General features: G+C 42.5%; 1 protein-coding gene across 1 annotated transcript in view; it reads right to left on the bottom strand.

Moving 5' to 3' along the window:
* Positions 1 to 18598, bottom strand: part of LOC119882102 (leukocyte immunoglobulin-like receptor subfamily B member 3-like) — a 41064-nt gene extending 22466 nt beyond the window's left edge. The window contains exons 1-5 of the mRNA XM_038692126.1: positions 18420 to 18598; positions 12382 to 12408; positions 11714 to 12007; positions 11046 to 11339; positions 9188 to 9490 (exon numbers count right to left, since the gene is read on the bottom strand). Of these exons, the coding sequence (XP_038548054.1) occupies positions 9188 to 9490; positions 11046 to 11339; positions 11714 to 11981 (865 nt within the window). The 5' untranslated portion in view covers positions 11982 to 12007; positions 12382 to 12408; positions 18420 to 18598. The remainder of the gene's footprint in view (positions 1 to 9187; positions 9491 to 11045; positions 11340 to 11713; positions 12008 to 12381; positions 12409 to 18419) is intronic.
* Positions 18599 to 22131: the final 3533 nt, after the last annotated feature.

Below are 22131 nucleotides of genomic sequence, written 5' to 3'. Positions count from 1 at the left end.
AAGCAAAACTAGCTAAGATAATAGAGGACAGCAGAGGTAAGTTAAAATGGGTAGATGCTCTTCCGCTAGCACTAATGGCAATGAGATCGCAAACTAACAGAATAACGCATCTAACACCGCATGAAATGTGCACTGGGAGGCCAATGCCTGTCCCATACTTGAGAGGTCCATATGAAGGGCCATCTCTTGAACAGTTAGAAAATGAGTTTTCAAGTTATGTCCAGCATTTAACTAGAATCCACAGAACTATCTTCCAACAGGTCAAAGGAGCCACTGAGGAAAGAGACGCTGCCATACCAGAGCGCCAACAAACAATACGCCCTGGTGAGTGGGTGTACGTCAAGGTGTTCAAAAGAAAGTGGAACCAACCCAGACGAGAAGGCCCATTTAAAGTTGTCCTTGCCACACCATCAGCCTTAAAAGTAGAAGGTAAGAACGTTTGGTTCCATCTAAACCACTGCTGCAGAGCAAATGAGCCAGAAGGAGCAACTGAGGCAGTCAGAGGAGGAAGGCACACGGGATCCGATGGGGACGGTGACACCGCCCCGCAGGGAGCTAGACGATCCCAGAGCCCAGAGGGAGACAGACAAAGGAGCGGTGAGCCCGCCCTGCAGGGGGAGAGACGATCCGACAGACTGGCCGCCAGACGGACCAGCATTAGACGAACCAGTGACAGCGCAACCAGTAGTGGATCCTTACCTCCAAGAGAAGATGTCACAGATGCAGATAGTACACCCCTTGATTCAGCAGGACAGTCAGGATCAGATAGAGACATCCATGAATCAGAAGAATCAGATGACTCAGGTTCAGAAGGAGATAGAGCAGAACAAGGAACTGCAGAAACCCCGCCAAGCTTACTACCAAGTCCCTACGCAGACACAATCCCAAGACCAACACCAAGCCCAATCACAGAGTCAGGACCAGGGTCAGATTCAGGTTCCAGTACAAGAGCAACCCCAAGGTCATGTACAGGTTCGGGTACATACGCAAGTCCGACAGAAAGCGGCCCAGAAGCAGGACATGAAACAGGAGCAGAAGGAGAATCAGGTTCAGAGCGAGACAGTCCCTATGCGAGATCAGAAACAGAACCCGAAGAAACAGACCCAGAAGAGGGACAGACAGAAACTCCAGGACAGACAGCTGGTGATGTGGATAGCAGTGACAGCAGTCCTAGTACTACTAGCATGTCAGATTCCAGATATGATTCCTCAGAAAGAGAACGGTCCCCCGAGACAGGGACAGATGATTGAATGTGCACTAGCAGTAGCAACAGTAGCGGTGCAGGAAGGTAAATGGCCAAAAAGTGACAAACTAAATTTGACTTATGTAAGAACAACCACGCTAAAAAAGATTCTGACTCAAGGACCAGGAGGTCACATATTAGAAAACCAGCCAGCTGACAAACAATGCGAAGCTGGAGGAGTGGTGGCAATAACGGCAAGCTGTAGTTCCAACAGGTGTACAGATGAGGTGACAGGAACAACTGTAGATAGGCAACTAGCCCGAAAGCTGATTAAGTCCCAGCCACGCCAGCAACGAAGGGGACTGGCAGATGATCAGTCAAAAGCAACGTTGAGGCCTAATAAACGACAACCCAGGGTATTACAGAAGACCAAGTCCAGTATACAACAGACTGGAACCACACCGAGAGTAAAACCCATGATACAGGGAGAAAATATGTTTCGTCAATGGCTACAATATTCTGCTCAGCAGGTTAGCTCTCAGTCCTGCATAGCCTGTTACAATGGCAGGAGAGTCCCTCAAATATTGCCCATAAGTTTTGATGCGTGCCAACACCGCAATGATTGTTTTGCTTATTGCATGCTAAGAATGATGGCAAAGAAACTTGACGGATGGTCACAGAATAGAACTAATTGTCCATCCTACATGGACCCTTTATTGGAACATTGGGTACCACAGACGGCCGTCAGAAATGAAAGCACAGTATTCCCATTTTGCATAGTAGATACTAAGACTATGATGGTTAATGGACCAGACGCTAAAGTACAATGTCACCGCAAGCGAAAAGTAGAGAATGGCAGATCAGTACTTGCACACGATAAATGCGATACAACTGCTAAAGCTAAGTTTCAATGCCAACAGGTGGTGACAGATTATGCTCCATTTAGAGTTCAGCGAAATCAGAGTGATGTCGACATCCCCATACCATTCCTAGGTGGAGGCACGTATGCTATAGCAGACGTTTTCTGGTTATGTGACAGCGATCGCTTGAAAATAAAGCTGCCACCACATTGGACTGGGATATGTGCTCCAGTCATGGTAACAGGACAGATAACAGTGCTCAGTCAAGAAAACATAGCAGAATCAAAACGTATGGCTAGGAGCTTGAAGCTTGAAAAAGAAGACAAGGTGTATATAGCTTGGAATCAGGAGCCACGTGGTGTGCCGTCAGACCATCGAGCGATAGGAGAAGATTGGATTGTATCAGGACAAATAGCAGGGTCAGTTCCCCTACTTGGCCAAGCCATAAATGCACAATACATAGCGCGAAACAGTCGTTGGATATCTTATCTTTGGTGGAATCATCAAAGATACGTGAATTGGACAATCTCAGCCATAGAAACTGTCCGCGAGCAACTACATACTACATCACTGATGGCGATACAGAACAGGTTCGTACTAGATACAATGTTAGCAGAAGAACAGGGTGTATGTAAATACTTCGGAGATGAGTGCTGCACAGTAATATCCATGAACACAGGACAAGAAGGGAATCTTACTAAGCTTTTGGAATCACTAAAACAAATGAGGGATGAACAGGTTAAACACTCAAATTGGAACACGAAACAGACATCCATATGGGAGTGGTTTCAGAACATGTCCTGGATCAAAATTCTCCAAACAATAGGAATGGTAGTTGGCTCATTAATTTTGATAGCTATGGTGATCATGTGCTGTGTATTCCCTTTGATCAGGATCATGATAGGCAGAATGATGTCATTAGTTGTAGGACAATATCCGCTCCACATCTACAATGATGTGGATGTAGGGATAGAGATGAGGCCCATAAAAGTCGGGAGGGAAGTTTCATCAGCATACGAAAGCCCGGCAATTCCATCCGCGCCGCCTAAACCACCTTTGAGTGAGAATGAGTACATCATCATGGATCAGGACATTTGGCAAATTCAGGAATAAAATTGAATCAAAAAATGGCAGAAAACCCTAAACCAAAACGAAGTAGAAATAAACCAGGTAAAAGAAACAGAGGGAAAGCCCAACAATATAATGAGAAACTACAACCCCTTTTAGACATGTTACCATATGGACCGGTAACACTAGCAAACTCCAAAACAAAATTACAACACTATTACACGTCAGTTCAATCTAAAGATTACCCCTTGTTGCCTCCACCCTACAGATTTTGTTTAACTGCTGTTTGTTGTGAAAGATGGACAACAAGAGTATATCAGGAAGCTACAGGATTAGTTGTAAGATGTAGCAAGCTAAAACTATCATATACCTACGAGCTAGTAAATAAGACCTATTGCATGCCCCTAGTTACCACAACAGAGAAGGAAGTAATTAGCATTCAGGCAGGTACCACAACTTTGTTTACAACCTACCCAGCATTGACAAGACAGGGCAGTGATCATTTCAGGCAATTGTCAGAGAAATGTGAGTCAATGCATAGACGACACTTATGTCTACGCCTCCTACACACAGGAAAGAAACCCACTACTAAGTACCGAGCCTGCCCAAAACATAACGTTGTGCCAGTAGAGGACTAACTGTCTGTTATTCTTTTAATAGATACAAACATGGCTGAAGGACAAGGAAATGCCGGAGCAGGCAACCAACCGAATTATTACCCTCAGTTAGGGCAGAGTCAGGAAAGTTGGGAATACTGGAGAAGCCAGAATTATACACTAGGGCCACAACCTCAACCCAGGCCACCATTGCTCAGCAATTATCAGATTACTCTGGCCAGCACAGGATTCACCACACAGTCAGTGCAAGAGGAGCGTCCACCGCCACCTCCATACTCATGGTCTACCATGGAACCTAACAGTGCGCTGCCATCAACGTCAGGGTCATGGCCGCCAGTTATGCCGACTCAAGGAGAGTTTGGGCTGCAACCACCCCCAGGATCCATGTTAAGGCAACTACTCACTCAACCAACGCCACACTCTTCAGGCCAGATGCGGACAGCGCCAGTTCCACCACACTCACAACCACCAAACCCACCGGTTAACTGGAATCAAGTTGCACCTCCACGTCGCATTGATGAACCAGGGGACGTGACATCCCAACCATGTCGTCATGTCAGAGAATGGCTTGCACAGCAGGAAGCTCATCAGAATCTCTTTATGACCTCAGAGGGATCACTTCAGCTCCTTGATGCACAAGAAACTCCACCCCCTGATTGGCATGCAATACCACGTTCTCTACCCAGTCTACAGCGTTTCGTGAAGTTTAGATGCCGAGACAGAGAGGGGGAAGATGCACCAAGTCAAGTTGCGGATCCATACAATCCATTGGTACCACTAGCCGACCTGGCAGCAGGACAAGCTGCAATGGGGATCGCGGAGCAACAAGGACCTCACACCTCTACTGACGCATGTCCACGCTCAGCCTCCCCACACACCTCAGATATGAGCCTCACTGATGGATATTCTACGGACTCCATACATCAATATAGTCCAACCACGCCGGATCCAAGACCACAGGCTCCAATGCCACTGCCATGGGAATCTCCCACAGTTCATTCTCCTCAACAGCCAAGCGATGACGACGCACCACACGATGAGCAACACAACTTCCCGGAGGAGATACGACCCCTTAGACGAAGTGCACGAATCCTGGCCTATTCCCTTGCCACATCTACAACCCAACAAACACCTGATGATTCCACATCTACAACACAACAAGCACCTGATGATTCTACATCTACAACACCACACACACCTAATGATTCTGCATCTCCAACACCACAAGCACCAGATGATTCCACTCCAGGGAACGTTTCCCCAGCCACCACTGATGGGGATCCTGATTATTGGGGTAAGATGCCCCTGCAAGAGTTCAACCAACTCCTGAGTGAGATGCAGCCTGCTCAAATCGCCGCCCGTAGGAAAGACAGACGCCGAGCTTTGGGCCGCATAGCAACAAGACTCCGTCAGCAGACGGGACAACTTCGCAGAGCACCAGCCAAGCAACACGACCTTCAACTCCTGAGAGAATGTTGTAACACCCTACAAACCCGCTGTGAACAACTGCAGACACGCTGTGAGCAACTGGAGAAACGCTGTGAGCAACTGGAAACAGCAATGTACATCGTCCAAATGAAGTAACTGTTCCTCTAGGGATGGACATTTTAGTCTCATCACTGGAAGTTTTATATATATATATTTGTTTGTTATATGTAGTCGATTTATGCTTGCACAACATATTATAGCAAAAAAACAGCTCACGCACATAATCATTTCATGCACAGAAGTTTTGAGCTTGCTTAAACTTATGATAGCCAAAAAACAGCACACGCCAAAGTAACTAGTACACATGTTTATATAAGGTCCTGGATCCTTGTGCACACATGTACACATGTTGAACCGCTGAGTCTCGGGCGGTAGGCACTCTAATGTCAATGATTCCCCTTGACCAGAACAAGGACATATTTGATTTACATTTTTCTTATTTCTCATATTAAGATACAAGTGCTTCTTGGATCCGGATGCAGACATGTGTTGAACCAAAGATCATGGGTGGTACTTTTATTGTCACCTAATCCACACTTAACATGGCCTTGAAACTTAAGTTTCAGTGACACCCCATGATTCAAAAGCACTACTTCACTTAGTATATTGCCAAAATGCTGCACAACACAAGTCAAGTTGGAGGATCCACGTATTCAGCTCATTAGTGTGCTATCTACGTGTTGAACCAGTAATCACGGGATAGTAGGTCCCATTTATCTGTGCATTACAGTGTAGGTGACTGAATGTGCGGCCTCACAGCCGCAAAGGAGGGAAGTGTTGAATAAGGCCTAAATCAAAATCCTAAATCAAAATCATGTAGGCCTAAAGATCATGTGAATAAGGCCTAGGCCTAACTCATGTGGGCCTGAGGATCATGTAGGCCTAAAGCCTAGATTGATTGCATAAGGCCTAAATCCTAGATTGATTGTTAGGTTCTTTTTCTATATTTATACACATTATCAATGGTTTGCAATATGTTATATCTACTGAGTGTTTTACTACTGAGTATTCTTTTAGTGTGAAGTCTGACTGCTGAGTGTTTAAACTACTGAGTGTTTTACTACTGAGTGCTTACTACTGAGTGTATACCTACTGAGTGTTTAAAGAGTGAGTTTAAACTCATATTTTATTCTTATATTCTGTGTGTTTATCATACATTATTCCTATACTCTGTGTATTCATGAACGTGTGCTTTTTAATGAGCAGAGGAGCTGCTCAGGCCGCGCAGGCAAAACCTAGCCAACCGTAACCCGCTCATTAGAAGCAAGGCACATGCAGTAAGTCACGTACGCCAGGGCTGAGATCATCGCGAACTGAAGCCAAGAATGAGATCATGACATGTTGTGATTTATGGCGCCTGGTACGGCTAGGTACTGCATGCAACCAAGCTCTGCGCTGCTGAAAGTTAACTTGTATGAGACAAAGCACCCTCATGGTTGGCATTGCTAAATCATGTAATTGTTCATTGAATCACGTTATACATGTATGAAATATGTTATTCCTTATTAATTCTTTTAAAAAATACGATTGTAAGTGTTTAAGTTTTAATGGTGTCAAACTATGCCTGTATAACTTTTAAAAAATACGGTGGGACTGAAGTTGAAACATATTGGTGGATTTTCTAATCCAGTAATGTAAAAAATATAAAGAGAGATAAATGGTAACAATAATTACATATAATAACAGCTAAAAAGTGGAAAATGTAACATCAATAAAAGGGTTAATTTGGTAAAACAGTACAAGAAAAAGGCCACTAGATGACAGTAGAGGATAAGAAATCCACCAAAGGGGAGGAATGGTCAGCGAACACCATAGGTGGAGTTAAGATGTAACGCCCACCTGAAGGGAGGGACAAGGTGGAGCTTAAGGTGAATATAAGGCGATGTTCGCTGACCACCAACTCGGTTCCATCCTGAGACCTGCAGGGATGTTGCTCGGGTTTATCTGTCCTTTATTGGAATAAACTCTTTTGCACCGACTCTTGACCGTCTCCAGTGAAGTTTTTGACTACGCCGTCTTTTGACTAAAGAAGAAATCTAATAGAGTAATTTTATTGAGTTTATTACGTTGGTTAGGGTAGGGACCAGGTCTTTTACTGGCCCGGCCGGTCCTTATTTCCGACCCGACACCTGCTTCCAGGTACTTTTTTTTGTATCACCTCACCTCTGTCGAGTTTCCAAGCGAGCTGAGGGATACTAAAATGTAACGTGAAAACACGACAGACTGCTGACTGGTCAGAGAGAATATTCTTGAAAAACGAGTTCAGGAGCTCCGCAAGTGGCTGTGGGGGAAGCCTGCGCCAACCTGCGGGAGGCGCGTGTGAGATCAGCCAGCCGCCCGCTCACAGAGCCCTCTGCTCCTGCCGTCACACAGACCGCTGCAGCAACAACGGCAGAGGAAAACACAGCTGGAAGGTTTTCATACCGCTTATCTGTCTTTACATTCTGAGGAATGTTGAAACGTTTTAACTTAAAAAAGAGAAAGCTTTGTGTGTGTGTCAAGTTGAACGTCGCGGCAGTTGTGTGTGTGGCGCTGCTATGACGACAAGCTACGTACTATCTCTGGGTGCTACCTGCAGTGGAAAACGGAGCAGGGCCGAGTAGAGTCGAGTCTATCGATTTGCGCTATGGTAGCATTTTCCGGCAAGGCAGCATAGATCGTCAGAACACCGGCAACAGTTCAATCTTTAGTACTAAAAGATGATGCAACTCCGACTCTGTTTGGGCCTGGAAATTCACAATCACAACCTGTAAGTATGCTTTATTGGTTGTGAATTATATTTAAAATAAACACGGCAATGTAACTTCACAGACTGTTCAAGTGCGGAGTTGTTGTAAACGTTGGCTAACACAGCTATAACTATAATGCTAATGTTACACCTGATGTGAAAGCTACTGAGCAAACGTTCAAATTGTTTGGCCAACTTTTATGTAAAATAGAGTTGAAATATGGTGATTTTTGTAGTGGTTTATTGTAAGATGTGGAACAATGATGTGTGGTTGTGGACTTGAGAGTAACTTACGGTCGCAGTCTGAAGCGGCTTTGATTTCGATCACACTACCTTGTTTCTTACGACCCGCCCTTCTCTGCTTCTGATTGGCTAGTAGTCCTTACCTGGGAACTGCGCATGTGCAACTCCCAACAAAGATTTTGTACAAGTAAGATGCATCACTCTGTAGCTCAAGAGCGGAGCGTACAACACAGGGTGAAAAGAGGAGCTGCAGCAATGTGCAGTACGAGAAAAATATGGTGTTTTCTGAAAATTAAACCTGTTCTGGTACAACCCCTAAATAAGATTTTGAACCTGAAAATGAGCATAATACCACCTCTTTAACTTATATGAAATATGATATGTTGTGATAAAGTTATGGCTGGTACATGCACAACCTACGCAGCTCATTATTTTTCTATCTAACTGTTTTGCTTCTCCCACATGAGCAGTTGTGCTTGCTAATGAATCCATATGCAGTATTAGCCTACGTATCATTCAGCTATTGTTCATAAAATTGTCACAGTTTGAGTGTTATTTCCTGTTTTGTTCTTGTTTGGGCATGGTGTGATTTTGGTTTCAGTATTATCTGTCTCTTGTCCTTGACTCTGCCCTGACATGTCTCACATTTGCTTACCCTGCATGCCTCAGTGTGTTGTTCTGTGGCACTATTTAAGCCCTCAGTTCTGTTCAGTCTTTTTTGCATCCTCGTTGTATGTTGAATGTTCCGCTTGTTTTCATGTTCCTAAATTATTCTGTTGCCCTGTTTCGATCATCTGCCCTGTTTGGACTTTGTTGCGTTGCAGGAATGTTACCTTTCTTTTAACTCCAACCAACCGGCGTAAACCTGTTTAGTTTTATTTAAATATATACCACATCCTGTTTGCCTGTGTCTGCATCACCTCTGTTTTTCTGCCTTTGTTCTTGGCAATTTCTGAAACAAATATAGCAACAGTTAGTTTAAATTCTCCATTCTACTTACTTTTGATGAGGACACTAACTGGTGCAGCCGTGGGAGAAGTGTATTTCCGTGTAGACCATGTGACTTCATACACACAGCTGTAGTTGCCCTGGTGTTCGTACTCAGCAGCAGGGAAGTTAAAGGAGGCTGAGTGGTTGACTGCTGGCTTGGGGTCAGTGATGTTGGAGCCAGAGAAGATGAGGAAGAAAACACCAGTGGGATAGTGGGAGGAAGTGGAGCAGGTGAGGACAAAGCTGTCACCCCTGGTGACCTCTGAACCTCTGTTAGGAGACGTCAGGGAGATGCTGGGCGGCTGCAGTCTCACTGGGTAAAAAAGGGACAACAGAATAAAGAATATAAAATTCATGGATTTTTAAATATAAAATGATGGTAACATGTAATTTGCTTGTGATTTAGTCAAACTAAACTAACTATAAACTGAAACTTGAACACTTGTCTGATACTGACACTGGTATGATCCTTTGTTCTCAAAATCAACTTGCAAGATGCTGAAGGTAGTAGAGTTGGTACTTGATGTTTGGGTCTTTCTGAATGTGTGGTGGCTCATCCTTCCCAGTCCCTAGTTTGTCCTATTTGTTTCTCCCCTTCCCTGTGTGTCTGTTTGTCTACTGTCTGTCGATGTGGTTTGTGGGCGTGTCTGCAGGCCACCGGGCAGGTGTTCCTAAGCAAGAGTTCCTGGAGCTTCCAACACACCTGAAGTCAATCTTCTAATCACCACTGCTGATTTATACCCGGCTCATTCCTCCAGTATTCGCCAGATCGTCTGTTCACCTGTGTGGTAAACTGCTCGTCAAGCCAAACACTCTGCTAGTGGTTTTTTTCTTTATTCGTGTCACCAACATCTGTGTTTTTTGTCCCAGGGGATCGCTGCTCGTCCACCTGCCTTAGCTTTTTTGTGGATTTCGCTGCCCGTCTACCTGCCTGCAGCCACCTCGGAGCAGAATCCTCAACCCTCATTCAGTCAATAAAGCCTCTGTTTGTCATGCTCTGCCGGTCAGCCATTCTTTGTGTTGCACTTTTGAGTTTAGTATCTGCCTTATAGTATGTTGGGTTTTGGGGGTCTGTCTTGTCTTTAGTCTAGTGTTCGGTAACTCTTGTCATGTCTGTTATCCCAATGATCCCTCTGCATGTCTGTCTTTGTTTTCTCTCTCTCTCTCCCTGCCTGTGCCTCGTTAGCCTCATGTCTTTCACCTGTGTTGCTCCCGCCCTGCTTGTTAGTCCCTGTGTATATATACCTGGTGTTTCTGTCTTGTCCTTGTCGGGTCATTGTATGTTGTCACCCTGTGTAGCAGTGTGTTTCGTGTCATCGTGTCTCCCTGTTTCCCTGCCCGTTATTGGATTTTGTATTTCTGTTGGACAGCCCTTGTTTTTGGACTCAGTCTATCAGCCACTCTGTAAGTGTGCTCGCTTTTTGTTATATTAAAACCACTGAACTATACCTGCTCCGCTCTGTGTCCTGCGTTTGGGTCACCACAAAACCGTGACACTGTTGTTTTGCCCTATCCGTGTGTCTGCTCCTGGATCTTTTTTGCTCCGCATAACAGAATGAGCCTGAGGTCTGTTGCAGGAGCAATGTTCCACCTAAATGTTGGGGTTAGATCAAACAACTGATCCCAGCATTCTGACCCCAGGTAACCTCACCAAGAGGATTCATGGAGATGCTGGGTTTTGGGAGACTAACTGGAGAAAAAAAAACAACAAATGACTGACTAGCTGCTGGCTGTGTTGTTATATTAAATGGACAGCTATGAGATGAGTATCAGTCTTATCTAACTCAATATAAAAACAAAATTGTTTATTTCTCAACATGTTGAACTATTTCTTTAAACAAGTGAATGAAACAGATTAATTTCCTTACCAGTAACAGAGAGTCTGACAGAGTCACTTAAAGGGGAGCTGAAGTCTCGACTGGAAACACTTGTCTCATACTGACACTGGTACGATCCTTCGTTATCAAAGTTCACTTTAGGTATAATGAAGGTAGCAGAGTTGGTACTTGATGTTTGGGTCTTTCTGAAGGAGCTGGAGGTTTTCATCAGGAGGAATGTTCCACCTAAATGCTGAGTTGAGATCAAACAAGTGATGCTGACGTCCTGACCCCAGGTAACCTCACCAGCAGGATTCATGGAGATGCTGGGCTTTGGAAGTCTCACTGAAAAACAACACAATATTAGAGCAGTAAATGGACTGACTTTGAGTTACACGTTTTTCTGCTTTTTTAGTTTGCTAAATTTTCTTTATGCCAAAGGAATAGTTCACCATTAAGGGAAATGAGCCTTTTAAGTTTTTCGATCCCCTCTGGTTACCTTCAGTAAGTTACTGCTGTTTCCTTGTTTCCAGTCTTTGTGCTAAGCTACGCTGACTAGCTGCTGGCTGTGGCTTCATATTTAAAGGACAGCTATGAGATAAGTATCAATCACTCATCTAACTCTCAACATGAAAATGAATTATTTCATTTTTATTTTCTTTCCCAACATGTTGAACTATTTCTTTAAATAAGTGAATAAAACAGATTAATTTCCTTACCAGTAACAGAGAGTCTGACAGAGTCACTTAAAGGGGAGCTGAAGTCTCGACTTGAAACACTTGTCTCATACTGACACTGGTACGATCCTTCGTTATCAAAGTTCACTTTAGGTATAATGAAGGTAGCAGAGTTGGTACTTGATGTTTGGTTCGTTCTGAAGGAGCTGGAGGTTTTCATCAGGATGAATGTTCCACCTAAATGCTGAGTTGAGATCAAACAAGTGATGCTGACGTCCTGACCCCAGGTAACCTCACCAGCAGGATTCATGGAGATGCTGGGCTTTGGAAGTCTCACTGAAAAACAACACAATATTAGAGCAGTAAATGGACTGAATTTGAGTTACACGTTTTTCTGCTTTTTTAGTTTGCTAAATTTCCTTTATGCCAAAGGAATAGTTCACCATTAAGGGAAATAAGCCTTTTAAGGTTTTCGGTCCCCTCTGGTTACCTTCAGTAAGTTACTGCTGTTTCCTTGTTTCCAGTCTTTATGCTAAGCTACGCTGACTAGCTGCTGGCTGTGGCTTCATATTTAAAGGACAGCTATGAGATGAGGATCAATCACTCATCGAACTCTCAACATGAAAATGAATTATTTCATTTTTATTTTCTTTCCCAACATGTTGAACTATTTCTTTAAATAAGTGAATGAAACAGATTCATTTCCTTACCAGTAACAGAGAGTCTGACAGAGTCACTTAAAGGGGAGCTGACATTTTTCTGATACTGACACTGGTACGATCCTTCGTTATCAAAGTTCACTTTAGGTATAATGAAGGTAGCAGAGTTGGTACTTGATGTTTGGGTCTTTCTGAATGAGCCTGAGGTCTGCTGCAGGAGGAATGTTCCGTCTAAAGGAACCTGTATTGAGATGGAACAAGTGATGCTGACGTCCTGACCCCAGGTAACCTCACCAGCAGGATTCATGGAGATGCTGGGCTTTGAGAGGCTCTCTGAAAAAATAACACAACAATAAAATATTAAATGTGTTACACTTTGATTCTGGCTATACATAACATTGTTGTTCTGTCCTTTTTCAATAAGTGTGTAGTAGTAAGGCAGTTTAATGAATTTGTGATACACACACTGTAAAAATAGTACTAACTCATTAGAAGCTTTAAAGACTTTACAATATTATTCTCTAACTGTAAAAATTATATTAGGCATGGCAAATTTAAGTATAGTAAATGAATGATACCACCCTTTCTACACAACCTCAAACTTCTTGGTTCATAGGCAATAAGAAGATCTAAAAGATAGTTTGGCCCCAAGCCATTTAAGAGTTTTGTAGACCAAAACTAATTTTAAAATCAACTCTCCAGCATAGTGGAAGCCAGCCTGAGAACCGGTGAGATGTGTTCAAATTATTTTGTTTTTGTGTGCATTTTTACACACTGTAGCTGAAGTCTTTCTTTGGGTGGGCTGCTATAAAGACCATTTCAGTAATCTAACCTACTACAGATGAAAGCATATGTTTTTAAGATGGTAATATGCTGACTAATGAGTTAACGTGGTATCCAAAATGTATCCAAAATCAGCATTTAAGATACCCAATCTGGCAGTTCATTAGCAGTTACCTCCCTTGTAACAAAGCAAAGACTGACATCACAGGGCCCAAGGTCGCCACTTTTAAAGCCAGTCAAAGCCCCTCCCACTAGGCTTAATAATTACATGAGAAAATACAATAAATCCATTTTCATGATTCTCAGAGGATAATTCTTAGCACATTTGGTGATCGCCTGACTTTCCTTCTAGCATGATCAGCAGGTTGACATTTGTGGTTCAGAAGGAGACCTTGGATGGATTACCATGCAATATGGTGGTCTTTGTGAAGCTCATCAGGTGAAAACCTATTTGTCAAAGACTATTTATCAGTCAATTTGTTTTTCTTTTCAATGAGCATAACAGCCTCACAGAGCCACTAGCATGGCTGTAAATTTTTGTAGAAAATTCCTGCTCATGTGTATGGGCCATGATTTGAGGAATGTGTTCCTTTTTGCAACCTAACCAACCACTATATAATGTGACCAGAGGGGGCAAAAAGTCAGCAGAAGAGAAAATAGCTCTGAACAGCTCTACAGCTGTGTGTCCCAAAACTTTAATTAAGCCAGATTTGTCCGGTTCCTTGACCAAAGTGGGCCGACGGAGAGACATTCAGTGCTGCACAATCAGAAATATAAAACACATTTGGCAGAAGTTGTGATTCATATATATTCTTTTCATCGCCTATACAGACTAAATATAAAACACTGCATTTACAGTTTCATTTAATTTGTATTAAATAACATTTTACTCTTGTTTTCCTGCTCTTCAATTCCAAAAGCACTGAGCAGGGTGTGGTTACCAGCTCTAATCTAGTACTACATGTGAACAGCATTACATCACACACCACAATGACTAAGTGTCAGTGCTGTACCACAGCCCAACTGTATGCACACCACCTCAGCGTCATTAAAGTTCCAGTCATCATCACAGACTGTTCCCCAGGCAGCGTTGTAATAGATTTAAATTCTTCCAGATCACTGAGTAGACCCGGACCCAGCTAGACATAACATAGAATATTTTAAACACAAAGCAAACTAACATTACTGTACGCGTGACACAGGAGAATGAACTGACCTGCAGCAGGTGAAGAAGCGGTCAGGAGGAAAAAGACTGTGGAACAGAAGAAATGACATGGCTCATTACATTCAGTAAACTGAAAAGTGCAGAATTAAAGTTCGCCTTGTTTTAGTTTCCCATGTTTATTTCAATGATAGGAAGTTTTTTAAATGGAAAAATTGGCCTTAAGAGACTTCTGTTCTATACAATACAACAACCCTGCTGTACAAAAAAGCTGCCTTTCAAATTAAATTTTGGAAAATCTTTCTTACCAAGGGCCAAATAGCGAAGGTTCCTCTGCTGTATGCTCCCCATAGCTGACATGATGGCTGCTCTGTGTCAATTATCAGTACCAACACAGATGAACCCTGGTGCACAAAAACATTACACACAGCTTGTCCTTCCTGAAATACTTCCTGTTTCTGGTGTTTTTTTAGTTCTAAAAGTCAGTAACTCTAAACCACCAACCAAAATCTGCAGCACTGAAGCACCACATCTATGACTAGTTCTGGATCTTGAAAAGGTTGTTGATCACCACAAAGATCCAAATGCTGCCTGCTTTATCTCCTCCTGATATGTTTCCATTTTGTGCATAAGGGGAACAAAACTCACCTTTAAATCCATGCACTGTACTGACCTATTACCTCTGTAAATGTATTCACAATTTGTTGTTATGGCATCTAATTGTTTACATAATAATTAAGAGTCTAGGTCTTTTTCCAACTGTGAACAGTGTAAGTGAAAGGAGTAGGTACCTCGCTGAGAAGTTGGATGTGTCAAGCCTGATGCCTGCAGCTCTTTCGCCAAGTGAGAAGCTGAAATCAGAATAGCCACCACCAAATTTAAGGGGCACATTCTGTCACAGTGTTGGGTTATGCAAGGGCACTGCCTTCATATTTTTTTCCATCAACCATGTGACCGGTCAAAACTGACCAGGTCTGAAAGAATGTTTACAACGTATAAATTAGCAGCCAATTCTGTGTTACACATTTTAGGCAACTTCATTCCAGCTCACTACCTCAAGTTTTACACTTTTTGAAATTGATGGTCAATTTAGAATGCAGAAAATGCAGTAATACAATGCAACAATGCAATAGAATCTGCAACTGCTCTAACTGAATATTAGTGTGTGTGTGTGTGTGTGTGTTTGTGCTTGTTTGTCTTGCATCCCACTGGTGACGGATATGGCCCTCCTGGAGTGCAGGCCTCATGGGCCAACAGAGAAGTCTACAAATCTTAGGGTGCTTTCACACCTTTAGTACAGTTCATTTGGTCCAAACCAAGGTTATTATCGTAAACAAAGACAAATGAAATAACAAAAACTAGATTCGAAAACTAAAAACACATTGTAGGTTTGCAAAATTAACTAAAACTAACTAAATTAAAAGAGTAAATGTGCTTAGTTTTCGCCACATTTCAGTTGGATATGAAGCCGGGGGAACTGACGTTGCGTCTAGTAGGACCGACAGTTCAGAGGTGTGCGCAGTGATTAGCAAATAGCAAAGTCTGATAAGAACCCGTGGGTGAGCCACGGCTGTGTTATGCTTTTGCCCTCTGCGTGAAGAGCTGGCACACTGCGAGTCCAGGGTCAGGGCAGCATCTGGCCGCACCGTAACAGGTGACGGGTCTGAGCTGACCACGTAGTCTCCGAACACAAGACAAATCAGGGCTGGATAGAACATATGTATGTTTGTTTGTCATTTGGTCAAGACAGAAACCATTTTTATAAGACACATTTGGCAGAAGTTGTGATTCATTTACATTCTTTTCATCGCCTATACAGACTATCAGAAATATAAAACACTTTTAAAGGTAGTTCAAACACTTGAATGACAGTTTCATTTAATGTGTATTAAATAACATTTTACTCTTGTTATCCTGCTCTTCAATTCCAAAAGCATTGAGCAGGGTGTGGTTACCAGCCAACTATCCCTGATTGTGGCAAACATCTACATGGAAGAAGTGGAGAATAAAGCTGGAAGTGCAAGCCTTCACAGAACACATCAACTCTGTGGACAGTAACATCAAGTTCACATGAGAAGATGTTCACAACAACAGTTTGGCCTTCCTGGACTGTACTGTACACATTAAAGAGGACAGGAGCCTGCAGATTGGTGTTTACAGAAAACCCACACACACAGCCCAATACCTACTCTTCGATTCACAAAACCCACTGGAGCACAAGCTAGGGGTCATGAGAACACTGCACCACAGAGCGGGAAACATACCAACAAGCGCCCAAGCCAGAGAGAAGGAACAGAACCACCTGAAGGGGGCACTTACAGCCTGTGGATACCCTAAATGGACCTTTGTGAAAACAGCCACAAGATCCAAGAAGAACAAAACTACAGGGGAGGAGGAAAAGAAGGTCAAACGCAACAACATTGTGATTCCATACGTGTCTGGAGTATCAGAGAAACTCAGGAGGATTTTTAACAAACATAACATCCCTGTGTTTTTTAAACCCAAGAACACACTAAGACAGATGCTGGTACACCCCAAAGACCGCACACCCAAACACAAGAAAAGCAATCTAGTGTATGCGGTCCAATGCAGTGAGGAATGCACAGACCTGTATATTGGGGAGACTAAACAACCACTACACAAACGCATGGCTCAACACAGAAGGGCCAACTCCTCAGGTCAAGACTCTGCAGTCTACTTACATCTGAAGGACAGAGGACACTCGTTTGAGGACCACCAGGTGCACATTTTAGACAGAGAAGATGGATGGTTTGAAAGAGGTGTCAAGGAAGCCATCTACACCAGGGTTGAGAAGCCGTCATTGAACAGGGGAGGGGGTCTACGCCACCACTTATCCCCAACTTACAATGCTGTCCTTTCATCACTTCCCAGGAAACTCAACAAACGTAAACTATTGGCCTCAGGTGAAGATACCAACGATGGTCGTTCAGTCTTGGCCACAGGTAGTCCTAACGACCGTAACGACTGTCGTCACAGCAACAAGGAACACTAACGAACCAGCGGTATCGATGACCCGGGATAACGATCCCACTGAGGTTAAATAGCTGAGTTTCCCTGCCAGTCAGTCAGAACTGAAGAAGTCCTTTGGATGAGGGACAAAAGTCTTCCAGTATCTTCAACCAAGTCCAGTTGCCCTTGATTTTAACCTTTGTTGGATAACTAAAACTGTATTTTAGTTTCGCAAAACTAACTAATACTAAGTAAAATTAAAGAGTATATGTCCTTAGTTTTTGTTTATTTATTTATTTCTAATAGGGCCGAAGCCTACATTTCGGGTGGATATGAATCCGGGGGAACTGACGTTGCGGGGCCGTCTGGCCGGTGTGACAGTTTAAATGGTGGCAAAATTAACTGGTGACAGTCCCAGATGTGTCGCAGGCGTGGCTCCAGGATCCATTGACTGCTATATATTGTCTGGCTACAGTAACACCATTCGCTCACATTTTATTTGTAATCTCTGTTCTGCTTTCACACCAGTTGTGGCCACATGCACCTACATTGTATAGCCTACACCATTCTCAGCTGATAATAGTTTCTGCACCTCTGCCTCCAACTTGTGTGTGTGTTTGCTAAATGAGTGAGTGAGATAAGACATGAGCGACGGTAGATACAGCTGTTGTATCACAAGTTACCATGACCACAGCTGACTCCACGCTGTGTTCGGGGGGAGTGTAGCCTAAACATCCAGACTGTTTCCCTTACAGGCTGCATGACAAACTGTTCATCTCACAGCAACTCGACAATGTTGGTAACGATTGCAAAGAGAGCAGAATATAAACTTGATCGATGGTACGAAGCTCCGTAAATGTTTTCCATTATCTTTTATACATACACTCACCTAAAGGATTATTAGGAACACCTGTTCAATTTCTCATTAATGCAATTATCTAATCAACCAATCACATGGCAGTTGCTTCAATGCATTTAGGGGTGTGGTCCTGGTCAAGACAATCTCCTAAACTCCGAACTGAATGTCAGAAAGGGAAGGAAAGGTGATTTAAGCAATTTTGAGCGTAGCATGGTTGTTGGTGCCAGACTGGCCGGTCTGAGTATTTCACAATCTGCTCAGTTACTGGGATTTTCACACACAACCATTTCTAGGGTTTGAGTCTGACAGAGTCACTTAAAGGGGAGCTGAAGTCTCGTCTTGAAACACTTGTCTGATACTGACACTGGTACGATCCTTCGTTATCAAAGTTCACTTTAGGTATAATGAAGGTAGCAGAGTTGGTACTTGATGTTTGGGTCTTTCTGAATGAGCCTGAGGTCTGCTGCAGGAGGAATGTTCCGTCTAAATGCTGAGTTGAGATCGAACAAGTGATGCTGACGTCCTGAACCCAGGTAACCTCACCAGCAGGTTTCATGGAGATGCTGGGCTTTGTTTCTGTTTCTGTTTCCTGGGAAGTGATGAAAGGACAGCATCTGTTTCTGTTTTCTGTTTATTTTAATGATAGGAAGTTTTTTCAATGGAAAAATTGGCCTTAAGAGACTTCTGTTCTATACAATACAACAACCCTGCTATACAAAAAAGCTACTTTTCAAATGAAATTTTGGAAAATCTGTCTTACCAAGGGCCAAATAGCGAAGGTTCCTCTGCTGTATGCTCCCCATAGCTGACATGATGGCTGCTCTGTGTCAATTATCAGTACCAGCACAGATGAACCCTGGTGCACAAAAACATTACACACAGCTTGTCCTTCCTGAAATACTTCCTGTTTCTGGTGTTTTTTTAGTACTAAAAGTCAGTAACTCTAAACCACCAACCAAAACCTGCAGCACTGAAGCACCACATCTATGACTAGCTCTGGATCTTGAAAAGGTTGTTGATAACCACAAAGATCCAAATGCTGCCTGCTTTATCTCCTCCTGATATGTTTCCATTTTGTGCATAAGGGGAACAAAACTCACCTCCACATTCTTTTCATTGCCTATACAGACTATCAGAAATATATATATATATAGCTGTACACATTAAAGAGGACAGGAGCCTGCAGATTGGTGTTTACAGAAAACCCACACACACAGACCAATACCTACTCTTTGATTCACAAAACCCACTGGAGCACAAGCTAGGGGTCATGAGAACACTGCACCACAGAGCGGAAAACATACCAACAAGCGCCCAAGCCAGAGAGAAGGAACAGAACCACCTGAAGGGGGCACTTACAGCCTGTGGATACCCTAAATGGACCTTTGTGAAAACAGCCACAAGATCCAAGAAGAACAAAACTACAGGGGAGGAAAAGAAGGTCAAACGCAACAACATTGTGATTCCGTACGTGTCTGGAGTATCAGAGAAACTCAGGAGGATTTTCAACAAACACAACATCCCTGTGTTTTTTAAACCCAAGAACATTACACGCATTACAAAAAGTACAAGGGCAAAATTCGAAAGAAAATCCTTAATTTCATAAATACGTTTTAACGCTTGCTTGAGTTGGCTTTTGCCTTTGTTACTGCACGAAATGGGAGATGGAAACAATTTTTCCAAATAAGTTCTGATGTAGCGAACTTGTAACTCACGTCTGATCAGCGCTTTCTGCTGTCGGCGTCTTGCCCGGTTGTGCAGATTTCTGTATGCTTGCCAAGAATTTCACGCACCTTGCGGATGCTCACGCTCATTTGTGCTGAGAAAAGAGGTAGATGCAAATCTTGGCAGGTAGCCTTCATCATCTGTTCTGCCGAATTATGCATTCACCTCTTTAAGGTCCTTTTCAGATACTTTACTCTGCACACTCATCAAACGGGGTTATCACCACATATTTTTGCAGAATCTCAGTGAATGCTAGAATACTAATACTGAGTGTGATAAAATATTAACAACTCTAAACGATCATAAAATATATACTTCGAATCATTTATCACAACTGATGAACCCCACAAAGGATATTATAGCGTTAAAAAACATTTGGAGGTGCATGCAATTCTCGGCAGGCATGCAAAACTCTGCATAACACCAGATATTCCCATAACGTGCAGAGACATGGCAGGCAGCAGCTTGCCCACTTGAAACACATTTCTGAGGACCTCTCCATTTTTCTAAGATCAATGGCCATCTGGTTCATGCGACTGGTTTTGTTTCTGGTTTGGAACCCATATGTTGTTTGTTACAGCCATGTGTAACGTCAACTACTGACGTAACTTAACTTGCCATAGCCTGGTTTATTCGCTCCAAACCAGCTAAAGGAAATGCACCTATTTTGCAATATCTTTTTTGTCCTTTTTTTTGTAACATTTCAAAAGTACGCGTAAAATTCGCATGACAATTAGATGGAAACATGGCTAGTGTGGTGCGAAAAGGAACTGAAATGGCTGAGAAATGCTACAATGCATTATTTTTTACCCTTGGTGCAGACCAAGGTTATTATAGTTTTGGATTTTTAGTAGTTTTTATTTTTATTTCGTTTTGTCTTTTTGTTTTGAATTTCAGTTTAGTTTTAATTAGTTTTTAACGTGGGTTTGCTAGTTTGGTTTAGTTTTTATTTTGGGAAAATGCTTAGTTTTAGTTTAGTTTTTATTAGTTTTAGTGTTATTTTAGTCTTTGTCACTCCACGATGCCAAGCTCAGTTCAGCTGAGTTCAGTCCAGTTTAGTTTTTTCACAAAACATTAAAATACAAGTACAATCAGAAATATTTGTGAAAAGGGACACCATTTCTCAATCTGAAGCGCGTACGTAGGGGCCCAAACACTAAAGAAATATATATTTGAAGTACTAACACATTGTCTAAATAAATACTACAAATAAATGAAGCACATGCAATCTACAGTATAATTTCCAACCTATAAACAGAAAACCCTAAGAGCAAACTACCCTAATCCTAATACCCAGTGGTCCCAAGAAATTCATTACATCAGTATCTATGTGAGAGGTAAACTGCTGGTCAGCAGATTGTTCAATTCTTCAGAATATAGTTTGTGTTATAACAGAGTGTAAGGGACCCCACAATTTATTATTATATTATATTATTAAGTTTTCTATTCAATTTCAAAATTGTATATGTAGTTGGGTTGTTTTTCCTGAATACATCCTGATAAATGTGTGCTACAATGTCATTCAATGCTCAAAAGCAGTAGGATGTATTGAAAGGTGCTGCACAGTTGTCACCACCGGGTAGCGTTGGTGAGTGAGCATCGATTCATAGTAGTAGATGAAGAGCTATCATATCGGTCTCTGTTTTTTTTTTATTCCCCGTGATCACGAAGAGTTACAAGAAGACACTATTAGCTTTAGGCAGCCGAGAAGTTTACAGACAGGTAAAGGTTGTTGTACATTGCTAAATCTTGTGGAAGACCGCAATAAAACCCCACTACAAGTTCTCAAGCGCCTGTCTGTGGTTCCTGGCTGCAAAATCTAGCGCTATCATTCTTGGTTAAATAGGTGAAATACAATAAATGGAGGTGAAATACAATTGATGAACAGCTAACAAACACAGGTCCCTAGCACCCTGAAGGCAAGTAAGACTGGAAAGCAGTTAGGCTACATTAAAATGTAAACCTATATTAATCAAAAAATGATTCTATGTTAAAAGCACAAAGAGACAGGTTGGCTGAGATATTAGTGAGCCCATAAAACACACACTAGCTGACATGCAGTAAATATAATGACCAGCAGAAACATTAACACAGCACAAGGGGAGCTCACAGTCAGTAGGCTAGGGGCAAATTCATCTCACATGCAAGGTGAGCTCTAAGCCAGACCATCAGAACAGAACAGAACAAGGAAAAGACAACCACCAAGACAGTGACTCACTAAGTTACCTGCAACCCAAACTAAACTAAACACAACTCTGTTGTTGTTGTCAACTGTACAGTTGTTCATATTATTTTGGATACA

Source organism: Micropterus salmoides, unplaced genomic scaffold (genome assembly GCF_014851395.1).
Source record: "Micropterus salmoides isolate LMB-PRFRI ecotype aquatic unplaced genomic scaffold, ASM1485139v1 Ms_hic_scaffold_10, whole genome shotgun sequence".
NCBI classification, from domain to species: domain Eukaryota; kingdom Metazoa; phylum Chordata; class Actinopteri; order Centrarchiformes; family Centrarchidae; genus Micropterus; species Micropterus salmoides.
This window is presented reverse-complemented; position numbering and strand designations above follow the sequence as displayed.